At 35.2% G+C, this 20,861-nt stretch overlaps 1 protein-coding gene across 1 annotated transcript; it reads left to right on the top strand.

The window, feature by feature from the left end:
- The first annotated feature begins 508 nt into the window (after nucleotides 1–508).
- On the top strand, nucleotides 509–7,846 carry LOC131065843 (DNA-directed RNA polymerase II subunit RPB1). Its single transcript, XM_058000484.2, has 9 exons — nucleotides 509–792; nucleotides 1,889–2,047; nucleotides 2,265–2,426; nucleotides 2,507–2,727; nucleotides 2,815–2,956; nucleotides 3,035–3,370; nucleotides 3,468–3,754; nucleotides 4,372–4,630; nucleotides 4,730–7,846. The coding sequence occupies exons 1-9, from the start codon at nucleotides 589–591 to the stop codon at nucleotides 7,808–7,810; spliced, it is 4,851 nt and encodes a 1,616-aa protein (XP_057856467.2). The 5' UTR covers nucleotides 509–588; the 3' UTR covers nucleotides 7,811–7,846.
- The last annotated feature ends 13,015 nt before the right edge of the window (nucleotides 7,847–20,861 follow it).

The following is a 20,861-nucleotide window of genomic DNA, read 5'->3' as shown; positions in this document are numbered from 1 at the left end:
ACAAAAGCTAAACTTGGAATCAGAAAGTTGTTTTGCACCACACTTGTTATCTTTACCATTTCATGATTATAATGGAATTTGTCTATATCATATGTTATAAAGCTGAATGCCTTGATGTCGTGTCATTGGTGATAGTTACACACTATGATGATTTAAATAAGGACATTTGATTTTGCAACCGTGAACTGTTTCATTTGATGGGTTACAAGACCTAGTCCTGTTACTCTTTCAGGATGAGGTATGTGTTAAGAAATGTTATTTTCATGTGCTTTTCAGCACAATACATGTTTTGTGTCTGCCATGGTTATGCTTTGAAGGAGGACTTTACGAATTGTTAATGAAAGCAATAATTGTTTTTATGGCGTAACACATTTTGATGCTGGTGGACACAGAGCCAAAGTAAATAAATTAAATTCTATATTTACCTTGTTTCATGCTATTTTTTTCCCGGCCTTCTCTAATTTCAATTATTTGTATGATAAATTTTCCTCTTTATAACAGAGAAACCCCCAATACGCACAAGCTTTAAAAATCAAGAATTCTAAAGGCAGGTTCAAAAGGATCGTGGAAATTTGTCAAAAGAAGAAAATGTGTGAGGGTGGAGATATGATTGAAATGGAAAGTGAAGAAAAAGATGAGAGGAAGGATGCTCATGGAGGTTGTGGAGCATATGTACCAAGGATCTTTATTGAAGGTTTAAAAGTAATGTATCAGTATAAGCTTCCCAAGAAAGCAGATGAAGAAGCTCGGGCAAAATTCTCCGAGAAAAAACAAGAGTTGACTGCAGAAAAGGTATGCAATATGTTTCTAAAAATAACAGTATGGTGATTTTTTTCATTTAAATTGTTTATTTTTGTGAGATTTGACCTGTGCAACTTTTTCTTATTTATATAGTTATATCGTTGTCAATAATTACAAGGGAATCTACTTATCACATAAGCACTTCAAGCATTTTTTGATAGGGAGGAGGATTGATAAAAACATTCAATGCTTTGGGCTTTTAACCTTCTAACCTCTTTCTCCATTGGCAAAGTTCGTAAAGCATCTAGTGCCTTGTAAGTCATCCTTGTCTTACAAAGCGTACCTATGCCAGATTAATCCATGATTCAGCAGAGTTTTCAGATGGGAGACGGGGGATGGGTTTTGAGGACAGAGGGACGGCGGTAGGGGGTGGTACAAATACATATAGTACTTGAAAATTAGTTATAAAAAGACATGTAAAGAATAAGTACAAGAATTGCAAATGAAACTTTAACATATTTTGTAAAGTTTAAACTAATAAACATAAAAAACAAGACAATGCTTGCATTGATATTTGAATATTAACAATGGTGGACAGAGTTTTGGAACTTTGGGAGCAAACCAAGAATAAGTATAAGAATTGCAAATGAAACTTTGGCATACTAAGTGATGTTTAAACTAATAAACATAAAAAACATGGCAATGATTAAATTAACAATAACAAAGGTGGGTGGAGATTTGGGGTAGAGCTCCCAATGGGGTTAAGGGGTAGCGTCCCTTGTGGGGGTTTGGGGGTAGAGTTCCCAGTGGGATCAAGGGGCCATGAGAGACTCCTAGGCATCCTCAGGATGCTTAGGAGACTCATTGCCATCTTCAATGTCCCTGGTGTCTTGACGGTGGTGGCAGTGCGGCAAGGGAACGTTTCCCCAAGTCCCCAAGTCCTGGAATGTGGAGATTTGGGGGTGGGGATGCATCTTGCTTCAATGGATTAATCCAATTATAACCCACTCATGTATTTATGTTGAGTAGGTGAATGCTTGCTTTCATGGACAATTTTAATTTCTATAGTATTCTAATAAATGTTTACATTTATTGTAAAAGGCTTTAAAATGTCACCTCCAAACCAGTTCATCTCAACTCTGTGCAGATTTTGACCATTTTGAAGGGAATAACTGATGAGCAGTGTGAAATGTTGGGTTTCAACACCAAGTACGCTCGCCCAGATTGGATGATTTTGGAAGTTCTTCCAGTTCCCCCTCCTCCAGTCAGACCTTCTATAAAGCCAGACCCTACATCGAGGAGTGAGGTAATCTTACATTTGTTTTGTCACTGCAATCATTGATTTAACAAGGTAGGAAGCACCTGGTTAGTACCCAGTGCCCACTAACCAAGGTTGTTGTAGCTCCTTTATGTCAAATTATGAGATTTGAAATGCTTGTTCTTTTGTGTTTATATAAAACCTCTCTCCATTGTATATGTATTTACCAAAATTCTAAAGCAGTTCTTTTCCACGTACTTTATAGGATGATCTCACATTTATGCTTGCTTCAATTATTCGATGCAATGATACTTTGAGGAGCAAGGAAAAAGCTGGGGTTGCACCTCATATTATCACAGAGTACACTCAATTAATGCAGTTCCATCTCGCTACTTACATCGACAATGATTTGCCTGGTCAGCCAAAGGTAAGTAGCGCCTCAAATATGGTCTCTATGTTGGGTGTGTTACATGAACTGAGCTGGTGTTCTATGTTCATGCTGATCAGGCCACTCAAAAATCTGGCCGGCCGATGAAGTCCATTTCTAATAGACTGAAGGCCAAGGAGGGTCGCATAAGAGGGAATTTGATGGGTAAACGTGTGGACTTTTCTGCACGTACAGTCATTACTGCTGATCCAAATCTCAACATTGATGAACTAGGAGTGCCTTGGAGTATTGCGTTGAACATGACTTTTCCAGAAATTGTGACTCCATATAACATAGATAGGTCAGTAGTAGCAAGATATTGTTTTATTTAAATTGTGTTAATGCACTAGCATTGTTCTTGCTAACTCTATTCGTTTGGATCAAGCAGATTAAAAGAGCTTGTGGAATATGGGTCTTACCCTCCTCCCGGGAAACCAGGGGCCAAATCTATTATCAGAGATGATGGGAAAAGAACTGAACTTCGTTATATGAAAAAAGGTCTTGACCGTCATTTAGAATATGGTTACAAGGTAGACATAACTTCAGTAATTTGTAACTTCCATTTCATACTTCAAAACAATATGATCATTGAAACAAGTTTGTCACAGGTGGAAAGAAACTTGATCGATGGTGATTATGTTCTTTTTAACCGGCAACCTAGTCTTCATAAGATGTCTATCATGGGGCATAGAATAAAAGTTATGCCATATTCAACATTTCGATTGAACCTTTCAGTCACATCACCTTACAATGCTGATTTTGATGGAGATGAGATGAACATGCATGTACCACAGTCCTATGAAACAAGAGCAGAAGTAATAGAACTAATGCTGGTACCGAAGTGTGTTGTCTCTCCTCAGGCCAACAAGCCAGTTATGGGAATTGTCCAAGACACACTTTTGGGTTGCCGAAAGATAACTCAAAGGGATACATTTATAGAGAAGGTGAGTAGAAAAAATGTTGTCTCTCTGCTGAAATATGGTATTTGATTGGAAGAAAATTTGAAAAAATAAGGTATAATTTAATGTAATGCTTTGACAGGATGTTTTTATGAATATCTTATTGTGGTGGGAGGATTTTGATGGAAAAGTACCTTCTCCAGTAATTCTTAAGCCAAGGTCACTTTGGACTGGCAAGCAAGTATTCAATCTGATCATCCCCAGGCAGATTAATCTTATAAGATACTCTTCGTGGCATTCAGAGTCTGAATCCGGATTTATTACACCAGGGGATACATGTGTACGCATTGAGAAAGGAGAAGTTATTTCAGGAACTCTTTGCAAGAAAACCCTGGGAGCATCTTCTGGAAGTCTTATTCATGTGATCTGGTATCATTTCATTGTTTCCTTTTAAGAGCAGCTTATCATGTAGTTTTGTTTTTTTAAATAGGCTATTTGGCTTGTCAAAAAACCACATTTTTTAATGCGTGCAACCTAAAAAATAGCGATTTATTAAAAAATGTGATGGTTTTTCAGTAATAGGTTGCCAAAAGTTTTTTGGAATTGGCATTTGAAGCTTTGATGGTATTGAAAATTGAAATGTTTTGAGTCTTTTTGATCCAGACACTATATTTGCCATGAAATAACAAAATCATTATTTCTTTTTATTTAAATTGTTGATGTTTTACCTGTTTTAAATACAGTTACACTGTTTGCCATACCATATAGTTGCTGTGTAATTGAATGATATTGTGCCTTTAATAGGTTCTTGAACTAAGAACGAATTAATGTGATTATGTGTCGTAATAAAACTTCATAATATATCCAAGACCATCTATTGTATATCCACAGACCATCTCTTGCTATAGCTCTCCACAGCCATTGTCTTGAGCCATACTAAATGGATGTTTTTAGTAGGCCTTTGTTTTCAGTTCGTGGCATTTCCATGATTATTTGTATTATTTTTTATGCTGCATTTGTTATAGCACAATTCTTTCCAATTTCAGGGAAGAGGTTGGTCCTGATGCTGCTCGTAAGTTCTTAGGTCAATCCCAATGGCTCGTTAACTATTGGCTTTTACAGCATGGTTTTACTATGGGTATAGGAGACACTATTGCAGATTCTAAAACGGTAAAAATTATTTCAGAAACAATATCAAAAGCAAAATATGACGTCCAAATGCTTATTGAGAAAGCTCGGTCCAAAACATTGGAAGCTGAACCTGGACGTACAATGATGGAATCATTTGAAAACAAAGTGAATCAGGTATAATGAATTCTAATTAACAGTGCTTTCCTGATTCGCATATATTATTGTCTGCTTCCTTTCTCATTCTCACAATTTTTCTTGTTCTGTTTTAAGCAGGTATTGAACAAGGCTCGTGATGATGCAGGAACTTTTGCTCAGAAAAGCTTAGATGATAGCAATAACTTGAAAGCAATGGTTACAGCTGGGTCAAAGGGAAGTTTTATTAACATATCACAAATGACTGCTTGTGTGGGGCAGCAAAATGTAGAAGGAAAGCGTATTCCATTTGGATTCGATGGTCGGACTCTACCACATTTCACAAAGGATGATAGTGGTCCTCAAAGTCGTGGTTTTGTGGAGAATTCTTATTTGCGTGGTCTAACTCCACAGGAGTTCTTCTTTCATGCAATGGGAGGCCGAGAAGGTTTGATTGATACTGCTGTGAAAACTGCAGAAACAGGGTACATACAGAGGCGTCTTGTCAAGGCTATGGAGGATATCATGGTTAAGTATGATGGAACCGTCCGTAATTCTCTTGGTGATGTTATTCAGTTTCTTTATGGTGAAGATGGTCTAGATGCTGTTTGGATTGAACACCAGAAGCTTGATTCTCTGAAGATGAAAAAGAGGGAATTTGAAAGTACGTACAAATATGATCTTGATCATGAAAACTGGAATCCTAGTTACATGCTAGCAGAGCATGTAGAAGAATTGAAAACAATTAAGGAGTTTGGCAGTGTATTTGATGCAGAACTGGAAAAACTTGTTTCAGATAGACAGCAACTAGCCACAGAGATTGCGACTAATGGTGATAGCTCATGGCATTTGCCTGTTAATTTAAAGAGGCTCATCTGGAACGCACAAAAGTTGTTCAAAGTTGACCCAAGGAAACCATCGGATATGCATCCAGTTGAGGTTGTAGAAGCACTGGATAAGCTTCAGGAAAAGCTAATAATTGTTCCTGGCAGTGACCCATTGAGCATTGAGGCTCAGAAAAATGCCACACTTTTTTTCAATATTCTATTGCGGAGTACATTAGCTAGTAAGCGTGTTCTTAAGGAGTACCATCTTACAAGGGAAGCATTTGAATGGTTAATAGGAGAGATTGAAAGCCGTTTCCTTCAGTCCGTAGTGGCACCAGGCGAGATGATTGGTTGTGTTGCAGCACAATCCATTGGTGAACCAGCCACTCAGATGACATTGAATACTTTCCATTATGCTGGTGTGAGTGCCAAGAATGTTACTCTTGGTGTCCCCAGGCTAAAGGAACTTATAAATGTAGCAAAGAATATAAAAACACCATCTCTTTCCGTGTATCTAAACTCTGAGATTAGGAAGGATAAGGATAAGGCAAAGAATGTCCAATGTGCTTTAGAGTACACAACATTGCAAAGTGTGACGGAGGCAGCTGAAATTTGGTATGATCCAGATCCAATGAACACTATTATAGAAGAGGATGATGGATTTCTCCTAGTTGATAAAGATGACAGAGATATTGTATCCGGAGATTTATCTCAATGGGTGCTGCGGCTAGAATTCAGCCAGGAAATGATGGTGGACAAAAATTTATGTATGGAAGACATTGAACAGAAGATCAATAAAGACTTCGGCGATGACTTGAAATGCATTCCGACTGATACTAATGCACCAAAAATGATTCTTCACTTGCGCGTTGTAAATGAAGAGACTAAAGTTCAATCAGAAAACCAATCCTCTGAAGACGACACCTTCCTGAAGAAGGTTGAAACTAATTTGCTTAATGACTTGCAACTTCGTGGAATTCCAGATATCAGTAAAGTTTTTATAAGGGAAGGTAAGAATATGAAGTTTGACGGGATTCGAGGATTTGTGGAGGAGAAAGAATGGGCTTTAGACACGGAAGGTGTCAATCTACTGGCCGTCATGGTCCATGAAGATGTCGACTATACAAGGACATCAAGCAATCACATGGTTGAAGTTCTTGAGGTACTTGGAATTGAAGCTGTGAGAAAAGCTCTCATGGAAGAAATTCGTAACGTGATATCTTTTGATGGGTCATATGTGAATTACAGGCATTTAGCGATTCTTTGTGACACGATGACATATCGGGGCCATCTGATGGCCATTACACGCCATGGTATTAATCGAAATGATACGGGGCCAATGATGAGATGTTCATTTGAGGAGACAGTAGATATTCTTCTGGATGCGGCTGCTTATGCTCAAAATGATCCTCTCAGGGGAGTCACTGAGAATATCATGCTTGGACAATTGGCTCCTATTGGTACAGGTAGTTTTACCCTGTTATTAAATAAAAATATGCTGCAACAGGCTATGGAGATTTCACCGGCCACATTCAATGAATCAGAAGATTTTGATATAGGCATTTATGGGTCTCCAGTAGCTTCCCCTTATGTTGGTCTTATGTCACCAAATGGCTGGGATTCACCTACAATGGACGCACAGTTTTCTCCTTATATTGGGATTATGAGTGCCTCTCCATCTGGGTCTCCTGGCTATAGTCCTTTGTCACCAAGTTATGATCCCACATCACCTGGCTATAGTCCTAATTCTGTCCCATATAGTCCAACTTCTCCATCTTATTCACCAAAATTGTCCACATACAGCTCCCTGTCTCCTTCATATAGCCCTACATCTCCATCATACAGCCCCGCATCTCCATCATACAGCCCCCTGTCTCCTTCATATAGCCCAACATCTCCATCATACAGCCCGACATCTCCTTCGTACAGCCCCACATCTCCTGCGTACAGCCCAACATCTCCTTCATATAGACCCACATCTCCTTCATATAGACCCACATCTCCTGCGTACAGCCCAACATCTCCCTCTTATAGTCCTACAAGTCCTGCATACAGCCCAACAAGTCCTGCATACAGCCCAACAAGTCCTGCATACAGCCCAACATCTCCTTCTTATAGCCCCACAAGTCCTGCATACAGCCCAACAAGTCCTGGGTACACCCCCACAAGTCCTGTGTCTAATCTTTCATCCCCAAAATATAGCCCAGCAACAAACCCCTATAGCCCCACATCCCCGGCCTATAGTCCAACATCTCCAGCCTATAGCCCATCTCCGATTTATAGCCCAGCATCTCCAAGCTACAGTCCTAGCAGACCTGGATACTCTCCAAGCCATACAGGATATTCAACACCGTATAGTCCAACTTCTCCAGCATTTTCTGAAGAAACACCATAAAGTCCAACTTCTCCAACATTTTCTGAAGAAAGTCCTACGAGGTAGGTCATGGTTTTACTATGTCTTTAAAAGATTTAATTCTAAGAAGAAAGTACATTTAAAAAAGAAATTAACTCTATGCATTTAAAACCTATCTCTATTTGTGTTTCCCAAATTTGGACTTGCTGGAGACAACGGTTCAAATCAACTAACATCAAACTAACAGTTTACTACATATTTATTTACATTACTTTTGAAATGAGAATAGCTTTAAGGTTGGTATGAAGTTGAAATTTGTTTTACAGGTAATCCTTAAAATGTATCCTTGTATGTTGCTGTGAATATTGGAGGTCATTAAATGATCGTATCAATCTGATAAACTAGGCTTAGAACAGACTAACTTGTTATGAGGAAAGTAAAACCAGATCAGAAGGATTATTTCACTATAATGAATTGATTTGTGAAATATATCAAAAGATTCTTGAAATATTACTCTAAATAACCTGCAGGGTTTCTGAATACTGAATAGGCAGTATCAGAAATATGTTTTCACAGGTCCAATTGCATTTCTTAATAAAATCAGAAGGTTATCTCGAAAGGTGGTAACCCAATGGCAGAAGTCATCTTTGACTGTCTTTTTATAAATGCTAATCATTTTGGTCAATAAAGTTGATATAGAGTCCATAGTGGAAAGATAATTTACTAATGGAAAAACTATGACTCCTCTTAACATCCTTTACGGCATTACTGTATCCTTGCAGTTACAATATATGTTTATTGTCTGCATTCTTATATCCTAAACAAACTTATGGCAGAACCATGCTTTTTCCCAAAAGGATGAGCATTCTTTCAATGCCGCTAAAACATTCTAAATCATACGTAACTTATTCTAAATCATACGTAACTTTTCTAATCGTTTATAATGGGCATTTGTAAAACTAAGCTTGTAATCATTTGTATCATTACATGTCTTTTTATTTAGTATAAGTTTTGGATATAAGTAACTCTCATTTTTTCTTTGAAGCCATTCTTGTTCATTTTAAGTTGTATGGTCAAATTATTTCCTCCTAATTGCTTGGACTAAAGATCTTCAATGAATGCTACTTTCTTGGGTTCTTAGTTTACTGGTATTTTAATATCTGATATTTGACAATTCCATTACACACTCCAATCAAGAGGGATGAAATCCCATGTAAAATTTACAATTAAAAATTGTCTTCTCAATTCCAAGGCTAATTAGGCACTCTTGGTTGGATGCAAGCCCCTAAAAGGTCAAGCATGCATTTCAGTGCCTTTGATGATCCTTTCCGGTCAGCCCATCATTCGGCATGTTATGGAAAAGAGAAAGAAGAAGATAAGGAGGACCCAAATCAAATACTTCAAATTTTCGAAATCTCACACCATCCCATATACATAGATTGAGCTGGTCGATTCACTATGATGTTGCAGAATTTTCAGTTGAACAATTCAATCTTCGGCATTATCACATATGTTCAAATTGTGTTTCATGCTATGTTTAAAAAAGGGTTCGTTTGTATTCTTTTTGTTTCTAAATAAATTTTTACTCTTTTTAAGTATTAAAATTACAATTTAAAAAACCTCCAAAAATACATAAAAATATAAAGAAATGAGTATTTGTTTTGAAGTGATGTAAGGTTGTTTGACCTCTGAGAGGCTCTCCATCATAAAATTCATTGATATATAATTAGTTGCAGGTGTGAAATCTGGTCCGTATTGTAGATACATGTAAACGTTGTGAGATAAATTCTTTTATATTTTTTAGTTTTATGATCAAATGGTTTCCTTATGATCAATTGTTGTTTTTATTTTTGTAGTTCATATGATCTTATTCTCCAACTAGAGACTTAAGTCTTTAATTGGTCAATTTGCACCACATCATATGAACAAAGATTAAGTGGAATATCCAATAATATTTGGTAGAGGATTGGTTTGCTTCATCTAAATTTAATGATATCATTTGTGGATCTTTTGCTTTCTAATATCATTGAAATTTAATGAGAATAGCTTTGAGTGTGGATGAGTTGGTCTATTATTCCATCTTATCAAAAGCATAAGAATTATGAATTTTAAAATTAGTATTATTTTGAAAGAAGTTAATTGTCCAAATCTAGTTATTTAAAATGTTTAGATATGTAATTAAAGTGTCTTGTCATAATGTTATACAAAGAAGATTTACAATAAAAAGGATGGTTGATTGGTATTCATGACAAATAAACACCAAAATAGTGTAAAAATCTAAAGCATTGCACACACTAAGCACAAGCAATCACACTATGGAGTGGTAGATGGGTATCATCAATATTGAGAACAACCCACCAAGAGTGCACATCAACTAGATCAAAGGTCGCCTACCTATCCTAGTTAATACATTGATCCTGCATCATCAGGGGAACCAACATACCCTAGCTAGGTAAAGGTTTCACAATCAATAGTGAATTACCAGTTTGTGGGTTCATAACTAGTGACATGACCATAGTGCCTTGTTGAGAGTTGAAATAATTTTAACAAAAGACATAGACCACCCCAATTGCAAAGGAAACAAAGAAAAGTGGCCTCAACTCATATTGTTCAAAATGCTTCCAATTGGTTGAGCAAATCTTATAAGTCTTGATACTCAAGAGCAACCTTCTCAATTTGCACCTAAATCCAAAAACAAATAGAGAAAACCACATTCACTTTCTTGGTTGGTGAGAAATTGCAACCAATATCTTTATGTATAATGGATATATTAATATCATGGCTCTCAATTCCTATCTTATAATCACTCAAATATTTTAGGAATTTTTGGTTCTCTAATTTGTTTGGGGAAATGTGTCTATTGATTTCAGAGTAAGGAATTTGTTTATTAAGAGGTAGTGGGTTGTTGGAAAAAAGAGTTTTTGGTTTGGTATGAGAAAATATTTTTTTTGTTGTATGTCATTTAAATGCAAATCTAAAAGTTCTTTTGTTACTTGATTTTAATATTTATGTTGTTTTTGTTTATCATCTATAGTTGTAACTAAATGCTTCTATCATAGAAGAGGATAAGTTACATCATATCTTTATCAGAAATATAGTTTTGTTTATAAATTTCCAAAATTGAAAAAGTATGGTAGATCTAGAGAAACTCCAAAGTTTAGCAATATCAATAAGTCATGAGGCCCTATCTCCAAAAATAATAAATCTTTAAGAGAAAAAAGGAAGCAGAGAAAATTGATTGAGAGATCTTTAAAGTAATGCAAAAGTATTATTCTTAGAAGAAGTTTAGCAATATTAGTAGGGTATGTGCAGGATCATGAGGGGCCAAATTAGGCCCTTAAGTGGCGATGGAAATTTAGAAAAACAGAGTTAGACAACTTGACATGAAATTTTGAATAGATTATCAACATAATTTAAAAAATATGTAAAACCAAAATTTGTAGCAAATTGAATGTAGTTTCTAAGGTACTAGTTGTTTTCTGGAAAAAAAATCTATTTGGTGAAAATTTGAAATTTCAATGTAGTTTTACTAAATTTTTAGGAAAAATAAAAAACAGGTGTATGTCTGACCAAAATAAGTACAAGCAAAACATAATTTTTTTATTTTTTATTTTTTTATGAAACTTTAAATATAAGTAGAGGACACATGTTCAAATGTGCCACATATTTTTTTGTAATTTTTTTCAAGAAAATAATTTGTTATGAATTTTTTTACTAGAACTTTTGGAAAATATAAAGACTCATATGTCTAACCACCATAACTTGGTCAAAATTTTATGAAATTGAATATTTTTTTAATCTTATAGTATGCAAAGCATACAATGTGGTGTATGTTGATCCCTAGATAGCACATACGTCTTTTTGGAGCAGTCGGGAAACTTCACAGGAGTGGGACAGGCGTCCTATGAAATAACCTATGGGATTTCAGAAGCTAGCTCTTCAAAGAGTGGAAGAAGAAAAATGGGAGAAGAATCCTTTCTATGAGACTAAACTAAGAAAGGCAATACACCATAGCAAAGATTAGATTAAGGGAAAAAACTTAAGGAATTTTGTCGAAAATGATAATATTCATAGAATTCTAGACCATCACTGGTCAAAGATTTATGCTTCTATCGAAGGGACACGATGCACCACATACCCTTCATTGTTAGTCAAGAGAACAACATGTGCAAGTATCATGAGGCATAGGACATAATATTTAGATCTTGACTATAGGAAGCACCTCCAAGGGTCAAAACAGAGGCATAAACTCTTAAAGGGTGGTAGCTCCTTTAAGCCTTAAACACGGTATAGGAAAACGACCTTAACTGAAAACCCCAAGAATGGGTTCTTGCTTCTCAATTAGATTGTGTTGGCATGATTGGCATAATTGATAATGATGTTGACATATTGGTATAAGGATTGTTGGTCATGATATGTTGAAGGACTGTTGGTGATGATATAGTTGAAATGATAAGGAGAATGATGGCATGGTGATGTATGATTGGTATAGATTGAGATATTGGTTGGTGACTTGATGATCAATTATTTGTGTTGTCATTGATGGAAACTATGACAATTTTTTATTCTTGATTACTTTGTCATCTAGGTTTATTGCTGTAACCTAACTGATAATGGATTAAGTTGGTGAGATGAATTGTGTAGTTGACAAAAAACCTAGTAAATATTACTTTAACCAGTAAACATGACACAATGTTATACTTAAGCAATAGGTTATGAAGATTGATGAGAAATTAGGTGTTGTGGTTTGAAACATGTGTTTATATCATTGTAATGAGTCTATGACCAGAACCATATCATGTTTTGATAGCCAGAAGTCATGTTTGTGATTTACTGTTGTATTTTCAATAAGATTTTAGCAGGGTTTTAGAATTGGTAACAAGATCTCTTAATCGGTGATGGTTTATGGTTTGGTGGTGAATTTCATTATGTTCATAACTTGATGGTGATGTGTCAAAACCCATGTGAGAAATTAAAATACTGTTTTGGTGCGATTAAGGATGTAATTTCTTGGGAAACATAGAAGAGCATAGAAGAATGTTTTAAGGGTTTGACTGCTTATCAGATTGATGTGTTGTGTCATGAATTATCTTGATATTTGTTGTAATAATCTATATGATGATTTGTAATGATCTCTGATGATCTATGATGTCAATTCATTTGAATCTTGATGTATCTAGGGTTTTGTAACCAACAAAGATGTAAAGTGTATTTAGGTCAGTTTTGATGAATTTTATTGTGTTGGTAATCTGAGAAAAGAGTGTGTAGCCGAGCTAGAGGTGTGTGTCTGCAAGTGTGAAGCAGATTGGAGCTGAAGTGGATCTGAACAAGAAAGTAGGAAGTGCAATTTCTAGATCGTTCATCTGTTGTTCCCTAACAGTTGCAGCAGGTTCAAAATCCCTTAACTAGGTAGGGTCCTAATAGGCCTTGTTCATGTAAATGCCTTAATCGGGTAGCTCAACAACTTGAGTTTAAATCCTCCTGCGAGGTTGCTTCTAATAGGGCAAAGCTCCTGTAGAGCTCATATTGTAAATTCATTGACCGGGCAACTCCTAACAGGGTCTGCTCCTAACCAGGCATCATTATAAGCTCCTAATCGGGCTAGGCTCCTAACATGGTGCATTCAGAAAGAGTGCATTATCTTGTGGGTACCAATTCCCACTATGGTTTTTCCCATTTGGGTTTCCACGTGAAAATATTGGTGTTCATATGGTGATTGATTTGTGTTTGTGTTAAGTTGATATCTTTCTATTGCAAGCATGATATGGAACACTTAAATGAGCAGTTTGGTAAATTTGATTAGTAGATTGATTTCAGTGGCTACTGGTACTAGTTATGATCTATTTTGGTTAAGTATTGATTAGTTTGGTTTAAGATGTCAATTTGTTATTAATACTGGTTAACCTCCCTCTCAGTATTAACCAGATCCTCTAAATAACAGATTGAATCCTATAAGGGTTTAACAAAAAGGTTTTAGCTTCCAAAAAGTATTTTCCTGAGGAGTAGGATGCAAAAGATACAATTCATCTTCTATTTTAGATGCCCTATGAAGAGAAGAAAACCTTCATGGTCATAAGTACACCTAGTTACACTGAAAACAAAAATACCCACAAATAAACTGGACTAGATTCAAAAGGAATTAGCACAGGACACTTCAATTAGCAAAAGGAATAAGACTGCATGGGCACAACTTCCATAATTCATTAAGAGCAAAAATGTCAAGGCTATGCATGAGTTCCAAAAAATAGATGACATGCATACACCTCTGGTGATAAAACACAGAGTTCCTTTAAAAATCACTATAAATTTATCATTCAGCAGAACCTAAGAGTTCTTGATCCAAATCCCCCCCCAACTTTACAATAAGAGCCCATGACCTTATATAGGGAAACACATGCTTCCCTTTTTACAAGAGTCATGCCTTAGAATTAGGCATTGATTCATAGGTTTTAACAACTACTGACAAGTGTGCCTTTCCCTTTTAGATTTACGCTAGTTGTGGGTAAAACAAACTGATCACACTGATCTTGTGAGACTTTTATGATTGCATGAGTTAAATGAAAATATGCTTTCTAATAGTTGTCAATCTCGTGTTCTGACCATGAGAAAGCGTGCAAACAAATATTCTGAGATTGTATGTTGTTGGCCTTGATAACACAAGCTTTTTGCAGGACACGTATAGTTTGGGCAGGCTCTTTGAGGGAGCTTTGAGCCTTAAGATCTAGAAGCCCCACCTAGCTGACATGTGGCATTTCGACGAGCTACATTATTTCTCAGGCTTTTTTTTGTAGGGAGTCCATGAATGTTCAAGTGGTCGATTTGACGAGAGAAAAAGTAGCAAGGTCATTTCGTGTAGATGGAGTCTATAGTGTATCTTTTGGATTCAAAAAATGTGAACCGTTTGAAAGCTGTAGATGTTTTTCAATCAAGATTTTCATCATAATTCATGTAGATTATCAATAATAATTATTTATTAAATACAAAATAATGCATAATTTATATTGGCGGAAAGCTGACAATTTTTCTAATAAATCTTTTTCATTTCATCAATTTTGGGTAAAAATAATCATCAGCCATACGGGTGAAGTCTGGAAAAACAAGGAAAACTTCTAAACACATTTTTTGTGTTGACTTTTCGGGTTTGGCACGTCCAAGTCAAATACCAAAGCAATTCCAAGGAAAATCCCAAGGTTGCGGGTTTTTTTCATAAAAAAATGAATATTAGTTGCTAACAGATATCAGACAAATATCAATTAGTATCGGATATTCGATCCTAACTGTTATCGATTACCTTTGTGCATTTTTTAATTGTTTTTAATTTTATTTATTATAAATAATTTGTTATTTCAACTATACATTTTGATATTTAATTTGTTAGTCTATAATGTATAATATATTATAACCTCTTATATATTATATATAATTTTTAATGTTAATATATATTATTAATACATATAATATGTTATAATAAATGATATTATCTATTAATATATATTTAAAATATTATATGTGTGCTTGATATAACATTTTATATTAATTAAATTATGTTTCCCTCTATCCCTCTTATACTCTCCCACTTGGACACTCTTCCTCTCTCTACAAGTCTCTCTCTCTCTCTCTCTCTCTCTCTCTCTCTCTCTCTCTCTCTCTCTCTCTCTCTCTCTCTCTCTCTCTCTCTCTCTCTCTCTCTCTCACTCTCTCTCACACACACTACATAGTACCTCTATCTTGAGATTCCTTCCTCCCAACTTCCCTCCTCTTCTACTATTCTATTGGACTCCTCTCCCTTTCTCTCTACCTCTCTCCTTTCCCTCTGTTCTTAGATCTCTCTCTCCCCCTCCCCTTTTTTGATACTTCCCTTTCCCCCTTCTTCAATCATAAATAAAAAATATATGTCCATTGTTGTGTTAAATTATAAAACCATTTGTTCTCATTCAAATAATACTTTTTATCACTTTACCAAGAGTATGAAAGAAACACCAAGTGTGTGGAAGAGGCTTCCTACACCAATCCAATTAGGGGAGATATTGCAAAATTTTCTAAAACTCTTAAACTATTACAAATTGAGATGCACATTCAATACAACATAAATATATATTCGATATAGAAGAACACATAACATAGCATATACATGGACAAAACCATTTTGGGAGAAAAGATCCACACTCCAAAACACAACCCAATATATTATTAGTAAATAGAGTTTACAATATAATTGCAAAGCTATGCTCTTATAGAAGTCTTTACACTTCTATAAGATTCTAGAGTAATTCCAGTAGAATAATGGTACTTGTGAATACAAAATGATACAACTCTAAAATATGTGTACAATATATCAGAATTTACAATGCATAAGTTAGATGCTTCCAAAATGGTACATCCAAGAATGTTGCATGTCATCATCATATTCACTGCATGCATGCAAGACTAGAGATGAACATGCAAAGTTCCTATCTCAACCTACACATGCAAAACTACAACTTGCCAATTATAAAAATACATACAAGGTGTCCACTTAAAATGCAAGGCACATCCATGCGTTCAAAATCAAACATTGCATGAAATGTGCCAACTTGCACAACTCCACCTATCTTAGTAATTTCCAAAATTGATTGCTCCTCTATACTAGTTTTGATCACTGTTAAGTGACAATCTAACATTAATTAACTAATAAAAAAAACTTCAATCAAATCATAAAAACTAGGATGCCTACCTCCTAAGTATTAGAAACCATGTCACCCATGCCGCTTCACATATAAGAAGACAACTCAAATTGCCACTCATACAAATGACATAGTTAGGTACATATAAAATTTAATTACATAAGAACATTATCAACATCAATAATTAAATAATCAATGCTAGAAAATCAAAGATTGAGACACATTATTCCTAATAGATTTTTCTAACTAATATCATCATCTAAACTAAAGAAATTATGAGAGTAGGAAATATTATGAGCATGATTTTTTGCCAAACATAGAACCGACACAACTTCCTCTTGCACCATCTAAATAGGTTTAGAACCCTTCCCTTCTTAGATGGGGTCATGAATAAGAACCACATAGAGAGAAAATAGGGGTAACCAATGCAAGCAACTCCATAATGTAAATGAATGTTATCAAAGATGATAACTTGACCAAGGACTTTACTAAAGGTGCATATGTACTACTCATCTCCAACGGATCACACCTTTTTCTCGTATGTTCTAAATAGGTCTAGAACCCTTCCCGGGTCATGAATAAGAACCACATAGGGAGAAAATAGGGGTAACAAATGCAAGAAACTCTATGGTGCAAATGAATGTTATCAAACATGATAACTTGGCCAAGGACTTTACTAAAGGTGCATATGTACCACTCATCTCCAAATGATAGATAGGTACCCCTAAATAGAGGCACTACTTGAGTAGGACCTCTACACAAATTATGACACTTAAATAATGTACCTATACATGATTGAACCATATGCTCACTTGCTAATATCCAAGTATGGCATAGAAGTCTTGGAAAAAAAACTTGGATATATAATCTCAAATATCTAAGTCAAGATTAAAACTACTTAGCTATGTGAGAGAAAATTGATAATAGATGGCTGTAGGTCCCATAGAACCCCTTCATACTCACTATCAACAACTTAGCCTCACATAAAAAAGTGCACAAGAATGATTACAATACCTCTCTCTAAAACCAATCTTGCAAATACATAAAATCGACTCTAATGGTAAAAGTTCATAATGTATAGTGATCAATATTAAATATTCTCTACACAAACCTCATGTATTTATAATGTATAAAAAATCAAAAAAGTAAAACAAAAAACAAAACAAAAAAACGTTTTCCTTATGTTAGAATCACACCACTATTAGGGGAAGGGTACCAGTAGTAGACACAGTTCCAATAGTGGATACCTTTTTGTCAATCCAGCCCCCCGGTACTAGATTGCAAAGGAGCCCAACAAATTGATAATGGAAAGTTCATTAATGAATATCACATGTACCAATAGTGGATAATTTTGCACAAATGTCCCAGTAGTGGTGCACAAATAGGCCAGTAGTGGTGCACAAATGGGCTAATTATAGTAAAAAAATGTCAAAAAAGGTGATCTACTATTGGGGCATTTGTCCACTACTATTGCAAATTTTGAGTTATCTAATTTTGGTACAAAGGAGTTCATGTATGGCTAGACAATTTGAAATGACCACTTTTTGACCTTTCGGCACATAATGATTTCCATAGCGTGCTTCGTCACTACCCAGAAGCTAGATCCTTAGTTATAAGTAGTTAAGTCGTATACGAAGACAACCACAAAAAACAAATTGAAATCCGACATATGGTTTGAGAGTTCTATGTGTGCAAAATTAGCTATGTCCACTACTGATACCCTTCCCTTGTAGCATACCCATTGCAGAGTGGCAGTCCAGTTATTACTTAAAAAGGATAAATTGAATCAAAATTATTACTCTATGTGAATTGCATAGTTTAATTCAGTGAACACACTGTTACAATTTATAGATTTCACTAGCATTCCAAATGCGGAGTGCAAAATTACATGAACATGACTGTAGACACAAAATTCACATTTGTGTAAACTTTTAAGTTTTACCAGACAATAATTATCAAAGTCGTCTGAGAGATTCGTACTCTCACGGAGAAACCCCATGTACTTAGCAAACACACGCCTTAATGCTTGTGGAAATAAAAATGTTATGTTTTTTCAATTCTTAGGCTAACATGTACGATGCTTATGATGTTGAGAGTGTTGATGAATATTCAAGATCAAAATTTCACAAATTGTTATCAATTTACCCTTTTTAAGTAACAATTGGTGTATAAGTCTTATTTTATGTCTAAAAATTAGAAAATTATTGAAATTTTTGTTTAGATTAATTTAATATTTCAAAGATTTGGATAGAGTTTACAAACTATTTGTTTCTTGTTTTAGATTGATTTTATTGGATGGAATCAATTCATGCTTTTTTTAAATTTAAAATTTAAATTGTGTTTATGTTTTTTTCTTTCATTAGTCATAAGTGTCAATTTAAGCTAAGAAATCATTCAAATATTATTTGAGAGTTGTATAAGATGAAAAATCCTGATTCATTGTGATTATCTATGATCTAAGGGGCTTACATTGAATCATCTAATAAAAAAAGATTAGAATGTTGCATTAGCACTTAGCATCAATATTTATAATGACATATGATTGGGTATATTGCATCTATATTTATTATTGTATAAAACTTCTTCAATGAAAGAAGATCATGAAAATACCACTCTCCTAAAAATTAGACCACTTCCTGAGAATAAGCTATACCCTAGTTGGTACGATGCTTCAAAGTTTTGTCTTGATATCATTGAGTGCCTAGTTATGACATCGAGTGATATGTGCAGCTACAAGACCACATAGATAATGGTACTATCCAACTCAATAGTAAGAAACAAGGTTTGAATAAATTTGTTGCTAAACCCAATAGTCAACTACAAATCTCACAAATCCCTTCCTATCTCATTCCTCTAACTTCATAATTGCACTTTCTTCCATTTCTTCCCCAAGTGGTTTCAAGTATGTCAACATGGTGACCGTTACTCTAATTTTCCCTCCAAGTTGCAAGGTTAATTTACTTGATATTTTATTCATACCGAACGACTTGTCATTCGATGAAGAGTATGCTTTGTTATACATCTCTTCTCAATTCAATAATAATGTTATCACCGACGTTATGGTTGACCCCACTAGCCGAGCTGATGTCATAACATTTAGGAGATGCACTTCATCAATAGTTTGCATATGGCGAAATATGACAAGTCTAAGGCCACTATTTGTACTCATGATGGCCCTTTTGTACCACCTCTTGGATCTATTTATTTGCCGATCCTTGCAGGACCTAACATGATGTCTACCACATTTGTCATGATTCTAGAATCTAATTTATTCAAAGTGAAACTAGGAATTTCTTGCTTAGTTTCCATGTATATGATCACTTTTGTAGTTCACAAATGCTTGAACTTTCCCCATAGAAACATTGTGCGCACTATCCAAGGCACTAGATATAAGTCGCTAGTGTCACATGGAGACTTTTCTCTTGATCATTTTGATCTACTCTAGTAGGACTTGTAATGCCCACCAAAATACCCTAGAGAAATAAACCAACTAAACATGCAAATGAAGATGATTTTTTTTTTCAAAGTACTCTAATGCATCACATATGTTTAACATAGCTAAACTCATGACATTATTCTAACACCTTAACCATGCATATAATCAAATCTATCATGATTGTAAGAACATAATACACAAGCGGAAATTAACAACATCCCATCTACTACATTCCCTAGGGTATCTCAACATTATTACTTAACAAAGTAACAACATTGTAAATATAACCACATCATAACTAATCCACATTTATCCTATAGTCATCTCATCTAAGATCATAGAAAGATACTCATTTAAATTGCCTTAATGCATCTACAACACAACCCCATCCATTCCTAATTCTAGGTTCACTTTAAATGCACCAAATCCAAATGTTTCTAATTCTCATTCTCTTAATCATCTACTATTGTAATTAATCCTTTACTAACATTATCTACAACATGCCCATATCTTCTTCTCTTTAAATATGAAGATCCATACAACCTAATATATCACCATATACATAAGTCGTAATCAAGAGACAAGTACATCAAGGATTATCTTCTGTAGCATCATAAAATTGATTTGGGTCTTCACTTTGGTGAATCGAATCCCTAAGCCTGATTGGAGACCCAAGACATGCTCACACTGCCCGAAGCTTGCATCTCTTTGCACCTCGCACTCTCCTATGTTGCTTCTTGTCTTGAATTAGGGGAGGACAGGGGCGTGGCGCCCCTGTCCTTGCCCTATTTTGGGCCCCCTCTGCATTTATCCTTTATTGGGCTTTGCATTTGGAAAGCAAGAAACGTTTCCCTATGTCGGCCTATGATGAAAAATCATACAATTAACCATAATTGGCGAGTATATAAGACACATTTTACCTTCCTATTTGCATAAGCGAAAGTAAGGTAAACAAGAATTATTGTCATTCAAGCATTCCTTTCAAGCATTGAGC

Source organism: Cryptomeria japonica, chromosome 6, assembly GCF_030272615.1.
Source record: "Cryptomeria japonica chromosome 6, Sugi_1.0, whole genome shotgun sequence".
Classification (NCBI taxonomy): Eukaryota; Viridiplantae; Streptophyta; class Pinopsida; order Cupressales; family Cupressaceae; genus Cryptomeria; species Cryptomeria japonica.
The sequence above is the reverse complement of the archived record's forward strand: the minus strand, read 5'-3'. Positions and strand labels throughout refer to the sequence as shown.